General features: G+C 52.2%; 2 protein-coding genes and 2 long non-coding RNA genes across 27 annotated transcripts; 2 read left to right on the top strand and 2 right to left on the bottom strand.

The window, feature by feature from the left end:
- Nucleotides 1-696: 696 nt before the first annotated feature.
- Nucleotides 697-4,330, bottom strand: Catsperz (catsper channel auxiliary subunit zeta). 15 transcript variants are annotated; one of them, XM_087651505.1, is made up of 6 exons: nucleotides 4,246-4,330; nucleotides 3,823-3,973; nucleotides 3,343-3,625; nucleotides 1,851-1,921; nucleotides 1,588-1,654; nucleotides 703-945 (listed from the first exon to the last, which is right to left on the bottom strand). In XM_087651505.1, the coding sequence occupies exons 2-6, from the start codon at nucleotides 3,841-3,843 to the stop codon at nucleotides 836-838; spliced, it is 552 nt and encodes a 183-aa protein (XP_087507631.1). In that variant the 5' UTR covers nucleotides 3,844-3,973; nucleotides 4,246-4,330; the 3' UTR covers nucleotides 703-835. The 15 variants fall into 15 exon arrangements, 12 of the variants coding, with proteins under 12 accessions (NP_001419664.1, NP_001419665.1, NP_001419663.1 ...); XM_087651436.1 differs by having other exon boundaries at nucleotides 3,343-3,640; NR_197303.1 differs by lacking the exon at nucleotides 4,246-4,330 and having other exon boundaries at nucleotides 697-938; nucleotides 3,343-3,683; nucleotides 3,823-3,888.
- On the bottom strand, nucleotides 4,249-12,807 carry Kcnk4 (potassium two pore domain channel subfamily K member 4). 9 transcript variants are annotated; one of them, NM_053804.3, is made up of 7 exons: nucleotides 12,326-12,531; nucleotides 10,666-10,931; nucleotides 6,832-6,958; nucleotides 6,546-6,706; nucleotides 6,177-6,363; nucleotides 5,656-5,795; nucleotides 4,249-4,917 (listed from the first exon to the last, which is right to left on the bottom strand). In NM_053804.3, exons 2-7 carry the CDS (start codon nucleotides 10,852-10,854, stop codon nucleotides 4,528-4,530), a joined length of 1,194 nt encoding a protein of 397 aa, NP_446256.3. In that variant the 5' UTR covers nucleotides 10,855-10,931; nucleotides 12,326-12,531; the 3' UTR covers nucleotides 4,249-4,527. The 9 variants fall into 9 exon arrangements, 4 of the variants coding, with proteins under 4 accessions (NP_446256.3, XP_087430633.1, XP_087430749.1 ...); XR_015631122.1 differs by having other exon boundaries at nucleotides 4,253-4,917; nucleotides 5,472-5,795; nucleotides 12,455-12,583; XR_015631149.1 differs by lacking the exon at nucleotides 5,656-5,795 and adding an exon at nucleotides 5,472-5,636 and having other exon boundaries at nucleotides 4,253-4,917; nucleotides 12,455-12,577.
- Nucleotides 5,500-7,961, top strand: LOC147997039 (uncharacterized). The gene is made up of 2 exons (XR_015652858.1): nucleotides 5,500-5,820; nucleotides 6,456-7,961. It is a non-coding gene; the product is annotated as an uncharacterized LOC147997039 (long non-coding RNA).
- Nucleotides 9,362-10,827, top strand: LOC134483962 (uncharacterized). Of its 2 annotated transcripts, none has more exons than XR_015652857.1 (2): nucleotides 9,362-9,716; nucleotides 10,468-10,827. It is a non-coding gene; the product is annotated as an uncharacterized LOC134483962 (long non-coding RNA). The 2 variants fall into 2 exon arrangements; XR_015652855.1 differs by having other exon boundaries at nucleotides 9,384-9,716; nucleotides 10,465-10,827.
- Nucleotides 12,808-13,616: the final 809 nt, after the last annotated feature.

Consider the following 13,616-nt stretch of genomic DNA (forward strand, 5'->3'; position numbering starts at 1 on the left):
CTGGCTGCTTGTAGGACACAAAAGGACATCGCGGCTGCTTCCTACTCCGCTTCCTCCAGCTGACAGCGGAGGCGGGGTCGGCCTGCGCATGCAAAACAGGGGGCGGGACCAGGTGCCCTATGCTAATATCCGAGGGAGGCGGCGGCGCCTGCGTACCCCGAGGCTATTGGGCGGGCCTTGGCGACACACACGCGTGCGCGGCGGTCCCTGGAACGGGGCCTGAGCCTAGGGGAGGCGCGAGGACTAGGAGCTGGTGCGGTAGAGAAGCCGGAGCACCCTTGCATCACGAAGGAGGGCGGTGCTCTGGCTTATAAGAGTGGGCGTAGCTGCTCAGTGAACTCTACTCTGTGAGGGCGTCGAACGTGCATGTAAATGAGAGGGCGTGGTTATATAACTACATATGCATAAGGGGTGGGGCCTAACGGGGTTCTGCTCTCCCCCCCCCCCACCGCCACACACACACCCCATTATGTTGATGGGACACTTGACCGATTTGGTATACCAGCACCCCTGAGGACCCTCGAATGAAGAAGCAGACCTAAAACATACAAGAAGCCCTGGTTTGCGAGTTCCGGAAAGGCAGTACTGGTGAGACGCGAGCGGACAAAACTCAAGGTCACTGCGGTGACCGAATGAAGGTCACGGGGAAAGGCGGGGCCACGTGCGTCCGCCTCACGCAAGCAGCCACGCACTGACTCTGGAACCATGCATAGACTCTTTAATTTCTCTATGATTCAAATTTCATGCAGATGGGTTCGAGCTTGGGTTCGAGCTTGGGTTCGAGGGACGGAAAGGACATGGGGAGGACGTCTCGTCGGCCACTTGAGCTGGAGGTTCACTGAGACAAACAGTACAGCCTCTTGTTCCGGCGCTTCTTCATCCCTTCGATGTATCCCTGCAGCTCTTTAGTCATGAAGTGGCTCCTGCCAATCGTGGACCTATATGCTAGGAAGAGGGCAGAGCTGAGCGTAGGGCCATGAGCAAGGGCAGAGGGTTCCTCCCATTTGAGGAACCACAGCTGATGTGATGTGGCAGTTAGTGCTAGATTTGGATCTTGTGGTAGTTTGGGGGATTTTGCATCTCCTAGGTGTGATGTGAAGAATGGAGGGGGAAAAGGCTGAAAAAGTTGCTGCGAGCCTAGACAGGTGCAGTAAGAGCCAGTTCCCTCTTGGGCCACTTACTCGGAACTAGTTATCTGGCCCTTTCTTCCTGCTATATGCTCATATATATCATGAACAGAAGGTTATCCAGATAATCCAATAGCCGGTACATTTGCCCAAATAATCCAGATGTGTCACAGCTCCCCCGCCTGGGAGTGGAGCAAAGCTACACAAAGGCGGTCACTCCATTGGACAAGCGGAAAGAACAGACTTGCTAGAAAGGAGCTTATTTTAAGTCCTCTGAGTCACTCACTCCATTGAATCTGCCTGCGCCTAGTCTCTTGACTTTTAATTTTTAGGGTGTCCTTGGAGTATTTGTGAGTGCTGAGGGGATCTGACAAAACATATATATCCTGAAACTCCACAGCCCCAAGCCCTGCCAAAGCCACCAAGATCTTTTGTGGAAGCTGGGGTAGGGCATGCTCACTACTGAGGGCTTTCTTGAGGATGTCCAGAACTTCCGTCTCCATGATATCCATCAGAGGCAGGGGCAGCTGGAAAAGCAACAAGACACTCAATGGACCAAGGAACCCCAGTTCCATATAAAGCTGAAGTGCTCCCCAAATGACCTCCCTACCCTGCCTGCCCCACTTTCCTAAAATCTGCCCCACCCCACTACTACTACAAGCCTCAACCTGCCCATCTCCTACCCACTACTCAACCCCAGTAGACTTCCCAGGCCCCTCCAACCCTGTTCTGCTGCTCTATCCAGTAGGCTCGATGCGGCTTTGATAGACTGACTTCTGATTCTGAAGATGTTGCTGGAGAAATGAAAAGAGAAACCAGTCATGCTCAGGCTCCTGGGTCTTCTGTGGAACAGAGTTGTATATGGGTAGGCACGCAGTAGTAGTGGGGTTCAGGGAATAGTTCCAGATACTACCTTTGTCAAAGACCATAGGGGACACTGGCTTCAGCCCTAAGCTTTAAAATCCCACTCAACTGGGATCCAGAACCAACTGTCCCCTTGTGTGAGACCTGGAGAGTTTTTGATTCATCACCTGTAAATGGAGTCATAAGAGTTCCCTTTTATGAAACTTGTGTGCTCTGTGTAAGTTTGTTGCTGAGAACTGAACATAGGACTTTTGTAGTTCTTTAAGCTAAGAAAGAACTCTACCAATAAGCTATGTTCCCCAGCCCACAACAGTCTCTTATGGAAGTTGTGACATGTAAAGGTCACAGTACAAGAAGTCCTGTGCCTGACATGTGACATATATATCAATCATTATATCTGTATCACTCTAATTTGTTTAGACTTGTTCTCACTATGTGAACCTAGCTGTCTCGGAACTCGATATCTAGACCAGGCTGGCTTTGAATTCACAACCTCCCAAATGCTGGGAACAAAGGTGTACACTTCCACAACTGAGCTGTTATCAGTGCTCATTCCTTGGTGAAGGTGGAAATGGAAGGGACAGAAGATAGACACACACAAATCTCAAACAGCTTGGCATATGGTGTGTAATCTCTGACTCAGGAAGATACCAAGATCCAAGGTCATCTTGGGCTATACAGTGAGACTCTCATTCCAAAAAGAAACGCAAAATAAAAATAAAGTAACTATTGACCAAAAGAGAGACTTCCAGGGGTTGGGGATTTAGCTCAGTGGTAGAGCGCTTGCCTAGAAAGCGCAAGGCCCTGGGTTCGGTCCCCAGCTCCGAAAAAAAGAACCAAAAAAAAAAAAAAGAGAGAGAGAGAGAGAGAGAGACTTCCAAAACAGTCAGATACCAGTCAGGGAATGAATTCTGTCCTTTCAGCTGGCCCACTTGAAATAAGGCTTTAGTGGTAAAGAATTTTCCTACCAAGCGTAATGCACTTGTTTCGACCCCCAGCACCACATTTAAATAAATATATAAATATATAAATAAACAAACAAACAAATAATAAATAAATAAATAAATAAATAAATAAATAAATAAATAAATAGCAAAACCCCAAACCAACCAGATCTTTACTGCCCTACCTGCGTTTCCCGAGTTCCTCGTAATAGGACGCCTGCCCGGTAGGGGGCGCTCAAAGAATGTCTGCGTTAAAGCGTGAAAGATTCCAGCCTGCGCCCCCACCCAAGAAATCCTAGAAACTTAGGTTTCTATGGAATTATCCCCATTTCGCAGGAAGGGACGTTGAGACCCGGGCTAGCCCCATCCCTATGGCTCAACCATCGCCTCAGCGAGGCTACACTGACCTAAGAAATTCTCTTCGATCTCACGCTCCAAGGATCTGCTATGGTACTGTTCAAGCTCTAGACGTGCTTGCTGCTGGATCTCCTCTGGCTCGAGGTTCAGGGCTTCCGTAATAGAAATGGCCTGGCTGTGCTTGCGAAGCTTGCTTACAGATTTGCCCTCTTCGTCGAAGTCCTCGCAGACGCCGGATACCGACGCGTTCGTTGTGGACAGCGTGGCCGTGCTCCATAGTTGACGAACATCTCCGTACGGGCTGGATCTATCCAAGCTGCGGCGACTGTTTTCCTGTTTGGGCACCAGCTGCTGGTCACACACAAGTAAAGTAGCCAAGGCATTCAGGGAGCTGGAAGGGAGCAGGGAGACAATGGGATGGGGACTCTAGGAGAGCTGCCAAGCACCCGGGCTGAATGACAGGTTACTCTAGTGGCCTGAAGGAGTTCTAAGGTGCGTCTAGGTTTGGGGAACTCGGGCATACTTCTTACTTTATTAGAGTTTTCTTCCATCGTTTCGCACCAACGGACCAGTATCCACAAGGCTCAATCGAGAAGGGAGGGTGGGTCACGCTCCAAGAAGGGGGAGGGGCAGAGTCTCCTCCTGGATGGTTATAGTGGTCTCGCGGAAGGAGACTTCAAACTGTAGATAGCATCAAGACTCTAAATTGCTCCCCCCCCCCCAACTCCTCCTTCCCCCACTCCTGGATATCAATGCCAAGACTGGAAGTGCCCAGGCCAGTTTAAAGTCCGGATCTCCTCCAGGCAAGGGACAAGAGTCTGAATACCTGAGCTTAACCAAAAGGACACCACCTTACCGGTGTGGGTGCCCAAGGACGGCAGTGGGCCTGATATAACCCCACGGTGGCGCGAGAAAAGCCCTCGCACACCCACTTGGGTCCCAGGAGCACTCACTCGTTGGTGCAGACTTTTTGTTTTATTGATGCAGGTTTTGAGGCACAGTCGTGAGGTGTGGGGGCAAAATCGGCAGGGAAGCAAGACAGAAAGCCTTGGATGGTGGGCTTTGGAAATGGTTGGATGTGAAGAACCAGCCAGGGAAGAGCGGTGGCATTTGGCAACCATTGGACTCCTCTCCGGGTTGCAATTCCGTGGAACAAAAGAGGGCTCTTTGGTCAAATAAGCTAAGCATGCCTGGGCGAAGCCCTGGCGTAGGGTCGCGGGCCAGAGATCCTGTCCCTACACCGGCACGGCCTTGTCTCGAAGACGCCCAGGACCCCGGGGTCTGGAGGGCTTCTTCGTTGGGTTGGGGCGGCGGCGACCCCGAGGCGCACGAGGCAGGGCACAGCCACGCTCACTCTGCGTGTCTGAGGACTCGTCGATGAAGGCCAGATTCTCACTGGGGTAATCCAGAGCTGAGGCCGTGGGCGGGGGAGTCTCGACCTTCTCTGCGGGTGCGGGGGAGCCGGGCCTGTGGGCTGGCTCAGCAACAGCAGGAGGTGCAGGCAAAGAAGAGGGCAGGAGTGGTTGCTCCTTCTCTGGCGGCGGGGCGCTGGGTCCAGTTCTCTGGGTCACTCGTGCTGTCACTGTGCCGGTCCAGCTAGCAGCCTGCGCCGTGAGGCCACCCATCTGCACAGAGGAAAAGGTGTCGGCTCATTGCAACTCCGAAAACTGCCCCTTTACCAATCCTACCCACCTTTTCGCCTGACCCTTGAACCTCAGCCTATAGATGATCCAGAGGCACGCTGACCCTTCCTGCATTGGCCCGAAAGCACCCCCTTCTCTAGAAAACTTTCTTGAAAGCCCGAGTTTGTTTCAACCTTCACTGCCTCTCTGTATTCGGCTAGCAAAATGCAGATAAATTACAAAACCAGTATGACTCATACAATATTTGGGACATCTTTTCAAATTGTATTCATTGTTCATCTGAAATTCACATATAACTGGCCCTTCTAGTTCTGGTTTTTTTTTTTTTTTTTTTTTTTTTTTTTGAAACAGAAGTCTCATTCTATAGCCCAGACAGGTCCGAACTTGCAGCAATCTTCCTGATTCTACTCTGCTTACCAAGCGCTGGGATTTACAGACGTGTACTACCTACCACCTTGCCCCTCTGAATTCGTATTTACTAATCCTAGCGACCCTATCTATCCACGAAGAACGAGATGGTCAAGTCTCTGACAAACCTGAATTTACCCCCAATGTTCTCCTTAGCGCACCGTCCGGATCTCAATTTCAGAGAAGCCCACATTTTGGAAGGGAGCCAGACTGGTCAACAGCCCCTGTGCTCAGGTGCTAAGGGCACAACACACAAGTGACATGCACGGCGCATGCGCGGCAGCGAACAGCTCCTGGAACACAAACATATACCTCTGCGCGAGTTCGGCGGGACACCGCTCGCAACCAGTTGCCGATAGTGGTGAGCACTGAGGCGAAGTAGGCTAGGCCAAACAGGATCCAGAACCACACCAGCGGCTGGTAGGCTGGAGAGTTCTGCCCGGTGCCATCGCCTAGACCGTACAAAGAGAGGGAAAAGTAAGTTGATGGTGTCAGGAGGCAAGGCAAGCCTGTAAGTCTCTGGTTCACTGCGAGTTTCTGCACCTTGAGAAATGCCCCTCCCTAGAAAAGAAGGGGATGTGCTAGAGTGTAGACGTATACAATGAATGTGCTCGGGTTGTAATTGTGCATAACAGCATGCAAGAGGAGGTGAACGTGAGCGTGCATGGGACTCGGGCATGCAAGATGTAAGTGGGCATCAGGTGCTGCCTGTTGGAAGTGTATGGTGCATTCCATGATCGATGTGGAAGCTGGGGCAAATGCGCCACAGTAGTGCATAGGAGGAGTGCAGGATCCAAGTACTTAAGGAAAATGCTGGGCAAAATCAGCCTCACCTGGTACATAATCGCCAAAGCCTACAGTGGTGAGTGTCACTATAACAAAGTAGATGGCTTCCAGCTTGCTCCAGCTCTCCATGTAGGAGAACACGAAGGTAGGAGTGAGGACAAAGAGCAGGCAGCCAATCAACAGGAAGAGCACCGCAGACAGCATTCTCACCAGCCCTGGTGGCACATGCCACTTCTGCGGGGGAAGGGTGGTAGATAGAGCCATTGAGATGCCAGTAAGCTATAATTTCATTCTCTCCACCCCACCCTGCCCCCATCCTGGCCTAGTGTGTGAGAGGCTCCTGCTCTCTAGGAGCACACACTCGCTTGCCAGGGACCTAGGGGAAAAGACCCTGTGAGGGGCACAATGCAGCTCACCAAGAAAACTGCTTCGATGTGACCGATGCCCCGGCGCAGAGAGGAGCCCAGCCGGTCCCCGACTCCAGCCAGCAGCATCCCGAACAGTGGGATCCCCACCAGTGCATAGAAGATACAAAAGAGACGCCCAGCATCTGTGTGTAAGGCTATATTGCCGTAGCCTGGATAGAGAGGGTAGTGTGGAAGTCTAGGCGCCACCTGGTATCCCCGCTTCTCCCTGCTCCTTCCCCCATAGGGAAACTCCTTGCCCCTTGCCTCCCTCCACATGCCCCATCTCCACCCCCACCGATGGTAGTGATGATGGTCCCCGAGAAAAAGAAGGCGCTGCCCAGGTTCCAAGCTGATGAGTGGTTGCTGCTATTGGTCCAACTGGTTTCTGGGTTTGCGCCCCCTCCCAGGGCTTCAGCCACGAGCTGCAGGATAAGGCGCACAAGGAGGAACCTCAGTCCTTCCCTCCAGCCGGGCTAACCCCCAGCCCCGCCCCCTCCTTTGCACAGCTTAAAGGCTGTATGTCTCCTTTGGTTTTAGTGTTTGACAATGTCTCTATCTAGCTATTTTTTTGTGGTTGGTTGGTTTGGTTTTCTGAAACATGTTATACAGTCCATGCTGGAACTATTGAGCCCTCGTGCGTCAGCCCACCCAAGTGCTGGAATTACAGGAATAATCGAGCCATTTATAACTGACTTAACATGATAAATTCCTAATTTTACTTTCAGAAGCATAAATGCTGGAACCAAGCTGCCTGAGTTCTAATCTTGGCAACCTGGGGCAAGTTAACTCATAGTGCCTTAATTTTCTCCTCTTTCACATGGGAGTGACTGTCAGAGCACCAGCATCATAGATTCACCATAAAGAACAAACATTGGGTATTTGTTGGGTTATTATGTCCCGTGAGTTCCTGCTTTAGCAGACTCCACCCTTCACACTGCTCCTGTGGAACTGAGTCTGAGTACCTGGCCTTTAAACCTGTCTTGAAAGGTGAGAACTTCTCTCCAGAAAGGTTCACATATCACATTTTGTGGCCAATTTTAGGATGTGTGCATGCCTGTGCTTGTGTCCATCTAAGGCAAACCCATTGTTTCCTATGGCGCTCAGTAGGCATGACTGAAGTGCCAGGTACAGGCTTTTCCTGACGGTGTTCGGATTCCCCAGGGGCATAGACTATGTCTGAAAAGAGCTTGCTGTCTGGATGCTGGGATATCAGAGCACCAGAAGAGGGGCCTTTCCCCAAATTAAGCAGGGAGAGAATAGACAGGGAAGTTTACTACCTGTCTCATCTCCCTGATGTCAGTCCCCATTAGCAAGACCCACTTCAAGAGTTCATCCTCACTAAAGAAACCTCTGCAGACACTCCGGGCTCCTATGTGTCCATTTGTCCGAAGGAGAGTCTAGACTCCTTAGTCCCGAATTTATTTATTGTTTTGAGAAAAATGTCTCATGTGGCCTAGGCTAGCCTCAAACTCACTATGTAGTCAAGGATGGCCTTGAACTCCTGATCCTCTTTATCAAGTGCTGACATTACAAGTGTGAACTGCTCCCAGTTTGTGCAGTTCTGGAGAACCAACCCAGGCCTGCAGCATACAAGACAAGTACTCTACCATCCAAGCCCCAGTTCCCCCCTCTCTCTTATTGGAGGTGAACTTGGTTTTGTTTTGAGAGACAGGGTCATACTCAGTAGCCCAAGCTAACCTGGAACTCACAGCAATGCTCCTGCCTCAGCCTGAGAGCTGAGATTACAGGTGTGAGCCACAGGCACTTTTCCCAAACTGGTCTCAACCTTTCCCCAGTCTTCTCTCAGGAGATTCTGGTTTTACACCCCAAAATAGAGCAACTTTCCCCCCCAGATTTTCTGAGGTGATTCTGTTTTCTGTAATGACAGTCTTTGTATAAAGAGGTGAGATGTCTGATTGAAAGTGATTTAATTTTTTTCAGATTTACTTCTTTTCTTACATGTATGCATGTGTATCGTGTGCATGACTGGTGCCCACAGAGACCAGGAGAAGGTCACAGAGTCTCTGGTTCTAGAGTCACGGATGGCTATGAGGACGCCAGGTCCCCTCCAGGAGCAAAAGTACTCTGAACTTCTGAGCCTTCTCACCAGCCCCAGCCCCAGCCCCAGCCCCAGCCCCAGCCCCAGCCCCAGCCCCAGCCCCAGCCCCAGCCCCAGCCCCAGCCCCAGCCCCAGCCTCAACTGTTACTGTTTTGTTTCCTTTCAGTTTTTCAAGACAGGGTTTCTCTGTGTAGCCCTGTCTCTCCTGGAACTCATTGTGTAGAGCAGGCTGACCTTAATCTCAAAGATTCACCTGCTTCTGCCTCCCGAGTGCTGATATTAAAGACATGGGCCACCACCTCAGGGCTCATGCTTTAATTTTTATTTAATAGCATTTCTCCACATCCCCCAAATCCTTCATCATCCAGTGCAGTCTAAACTTTGTTTCAGTGACCAGGCATTTGCTCCACACTGAGCTTGCCGGCTTCCACACTGTGGCCATGCTGTGTGTCCCTCTGCTTGGGAGCTGTTTGTCCCCACACTCTAAAGTCTGTCCCTCTCACTTGGTACTTCCCAAGTGCTGGCTCTCTTCAAAGCCTCTCCTTCTCCCTCATTCCCAGCCTTCAACCCACGGCTCAGTAACCCGCAGGGTGCTTCATGATGGAGAAAGGAAATCTCAATGCCCACTGCTTCCTGCAGTGATCTATCTGTCCCTGACCTGTGCCTCCTCGGATGTGACACCTTCCGCAGAAGCTCCCCCCCAGTGTTTGTACCTCCGCCCTCCCCCCAGCCCCCACATAGAACTCATAAGTGTACAGTTGCCACGGGACACATTCATTCCGGGAGTGGCTCCGGGAAGAGAAGCAGCGCACCCACCCTGCCAGGTCGCCTGTGTCTCCCTTTCTTCCTTCTTACCCCAGAAAAAAAGCAAGTCCATTGTGAAGATAAATAGGTCAGCCTCCCTCCCTCCCTCACCGCTGCCCTGTGGTCTGGCCAGGAGCACTTTCCACCCAGGCACTTCTGAGCAGAGCTTGTCCTGATTTCTGGAAGTGGGAGAGACTCTTCTCTCCCCTCATCTTTGCACTGGATCCTGCCACCTTAAGAGTCAGTTGGGATGCTGAGGCTGACGTGCTGGCCCTCCACAAAGAAAAGGCAGGGAACAAGGGATACTCTTTCATCAAGTGAGATATATTAATTTATTAAGGTTAAATCAGAGCATTCCGGGGCAGTGAGTGGGAGATCAAAGGAAATGATGCAGGAGCTCACTAACTGGACCAGTGAAGTCGGAAGCTCACAGCTTCCCTTAGTGACTGGATGGAGATTGATCAAATCTGGGCAAAGCCTGCAGCCCCAACCCCTTCCCACTTGCTTGAATGTGAGTCCTAGGGAGGAGGGTGGAGGGAGGAGGGCCCCCTGAACTGACATCCACAATGGTATGAACAGAAACCCCCTAAAATCATCTGCACTGGTTTATGTGCAAACTTGGGAACACAGGGGGAGGTGTTTGCAGTATTCTTGGGTTTCTCTAAAACATGCATAGGAACTGGTGTGGGAGGAGCCAACATTAGCAAGTAAAAACTGCAGGGTGCCAGGTGCGGCTCAAACCTGTGATCCCAGTACCCTGGAGGCTGAGGCAAGACAGAGCCAGAGTGAAAGGTCAGCTTGTGTAACACTGTGAGTGCCAGGCCAGTTGGGGCTATATAGCAAGCTCCTGTCTCAAAAAACCAAAAATCATCACCAGGGTTATATTTAAATTCAAACGTTTAGCTGAAAGTCGCATGTGACTAAGCATCCTAGATTTGGGCTGGTGAGCGAAGGATGTTAGAGCTGTGCAAACGCAACATCCCATGTGCCCCACCCATTCACTCGTTCATCCCATTCATTTATGTGTTCATTCTCCCTTCCTTCCCCCATCATCACACTGGGAAGAAGACACTCCAGGGGCACAGCCTTGTGCTAGCAAAGACAAGCAATAACAACATGGCCGGCGTATTAAAAAACAATCCCCTGCATCCCAGCTCCTGCCCAGGACTCCCAGAGATCCAGGACCACCTACCCTGCCCTCAGAGATACACGTCTGGAAGTAGCACTCTGAGCATGACCCCACTGCTAGCAACTGTGCCAACCCACCTTGATGAACCCCTCCAGGTTCTTCTGGCTCACACACGGATGGTCCTTCAGAAACTGATCTCGGCCATCTTCCAGGTCCTTCTGAACCTGCTGCTCATGAGGCTGCTCCAGAGCCTGGAACACCAGAGCCCCAGATACCAAGTAAAGCAGCACCAATGCCAACAGGGCCAGGAGTGTGGTGCTGCGCATGGCCCTTCCAGGGGCAGGTCCAGCTCCACTTCCAGCTTGGGAAGGAGGAGCAGGGAGCTCCTGAGGAGCAGTGGTCACTGCAGGCCAAACCAAGGATTATGGGGTCAAGAAGAGATCTGACATCCACACCCTCCTTCTCTATCTTAGACTCCCCAACATTTTTGAGCCCTCAGCTTTATAATCCATAGATGTAACCCCCACATATCCTTTGGTTCCAGGTACTAACACCTAGCCTCCCTCTTACCTCCAGGGCCTCGCCATCAGGAGAATGGAATAAGGAAGGAGACCCTAAGCCAGGTAGGGTGAGTGAGAAAATGGGGGGACTTGTGAAGCATAAGGGAGCCTGCCTTGGAGAAGACCAAGGGAAGACTAGGGAGTTCCAGAGGAAATCAGGAGAGGCTGGAGCCCGCAGAGCTGGAGACAGGAATAGCAGGTCCATACTTGGCTCTCCCAATGCGGCTGTGGCAGCCTCCTCAGATGCATCTGCCCCTCCTGCCTTCCAGCCTAGCAGGGATCAACGGGGCAGGGATCTTCCAGGGTCCCCACCTGCCCGCTGGGCTTTCGAGGAACCCCGAGGCAGGCAGGCAGGCGGATCTGGCTGCAGAGTATATAGGCAAGGCCCAGAGCCAGGGAAAGGAAAGGTGGGCAAAAGGTTCCCAGAAGAGAGGTACATGGTGGGAAGGGTAGCACGGATAACAGCAGCCCACGGGACAGCTGTCACCTAGGGGGCAGCAGGAGATGGCAGGCGCGCACACACATATATACACAGCCTGCTACATGTGCCACAAAGATCTTTGAGCCACATTCCATCCTGCAGTTCTAGCCACGCGCTGCCCAGGCTGCAGGCATAGCACTGCACCACGCTCCGGCAGACCCTGGCACAACTGACCACCATGGGCGTGCCCGCAGTGCCAAGCTACCCTAGAGATTCATGCACACGTAAGCACACACATACACACACACACACACACACACACACACACACACACACACACACACACCGGACCCGCGTGACACCGCACGCCAGCCGCTTGCTCCCACCACCTCCCCCGCGTCCTTACGCCGACGCCTCCGAGCGTGACCGGCGACGGGACGCACGGTCACACCACTCGAGGAAGGCATTCACGCGCGGGAGGTGTCCCGCCCTGCCGGTTGCCTCCCAGATCCCGGGGCCTGAGATCCAGCCCACATTCCCGCGCCTGCTCCACACTTACTGTCTGCCCACTCTGTGGCTGCGGCTTTGGCTGCGGCCAGGTCTCCCGCGCCTCCTCGAGCGGGTGCGGGCTGGGCCACGGAGGTGACAGCGGCAGCCCAGAGACCGAGCGGGCGGCCGTCTGACTGGGACCCCCCCTCCTCCCGCCCTCAAAAGCCCCCTCCTTGGGAGCTTAACCCTACCAGAGCTGCGTCTCCCTACGTGCCGCACCCTCGCCACCGGCTCTCGCCACCAACCGCCTTGCATCCAACCCTTTACCTGCACCTGCAGCCTCTGGGCTCCCCAATCTTGTACTGTCCAGGCCAGTGAGTGGCAGAAGAGCCAGAAAGGGGTCGACGCAGAGTCCAACCTTCCAGGCTGGAATCGGGGCCCCAGTGCTGCCCTAACCTGGACATCAGCTGGCCCGGGGCTCAGGACAGCCGCCACAATCATCTCCTGGAATCTTCTAGGTCTATTACTGGACTGGGAAGAGCCTTCGTTTCTCCGCCCATGAGGATAGTCTGGCCCATGGATTCTGCACTTATGAGGGAGAGGCCCTCAGGGAGAAGAGGGTATGTGGGGGTGGAAGGCGGGGAGATCTCTTTGAGGCCACCTGGATTTAACCAGCTGAATGGGTTGGGTCCCAGTTCTGGGAAGTCACTGATGGAGTGCCTCTTGCTCCTCAGACTGCACCCCCATCTCTAATCCTCCAGGCCCTGGAGTCAGCCCCCAGGGGCAATCTGCTCCCGGCCAATTCCAACAGAAAGAGTGCTAGCATTTCCTGAACATCTAAGGCTGATGCTCTCCTGTCTCTGTCTCTGTTCATGTTCATATCCATTTCTTTACTGATCTCTGCAAAATCTCTCCTGTAGCATTCCAAGACCCCATGCTTTTGTGGTCAGCTCTGTTGTTTTGTTTTGTTTTTTTCGGGTGAGGGGTGTTTTGAGACAGGGTTTCTCTGTGTACTCCTGGCTGTCTTTTAGACTAGGGTGGTCTCAAACTCAAGAGATTCACCTGCCTCTGTCTCCTGGAGTGATGGGATTAAAGGTGTGCCCTACCACCACTAGCTTTTGGTAATGGTCAGCAAATGTTTAAGCCTAGAGTCTAAGGTGAGCACCCAGATGATAGGGGTCAGGGTGGGCTACCAAACTTTTTAGAGTCTTCCTATTCCTACTTAGAATAAAAGGGTGTTTATTTAACTCCGGATACGGATTTTTAGTATTTGGGGGCTAGAGAGATGGCTCAGCCTTTAAGAGCACTGGCTCCTCTTCCAGAGGACCCAAGTTCAATCCCTAACAACCCACAGCTGTCTGGAACAGCCTCACACAGACATACATGTAGGCAAACCACCAATGCCTGTGCACACATACAACACCAGTGTTTTTTGTTTTATTTTCTTTTTTTCTTTGTTGTTTTTTATTTGTTTGTTTTTGTAGCGTTGGCTGTCCTGGAACTTTCTCTGTAGTCCAGGTTGGCCTCAAACTCACAGAGATCCACCTTTCTCTGCCCCTCAGATGCTGAATGAAAGGCATGCACTGCCACTGCCCAGCTGAGGTCAGTGTTTATAAAT

The sequence above is a fragment of the Rattus norvegicus genome, chromosome 1 (assembly GCF_021556685.1).
Source record: "Rattus norvegicus strain SHRSP/BbbUtx chromosome 1, alternate assembly SHRSP_T2T, whole genome shotgun sequence".
Taxonomy (NCBI): Eukaryota; Metazoa; Chordata; class Mammalia; order Rodentia; family Muridae; genus Rattus; species Rattus norvegicus.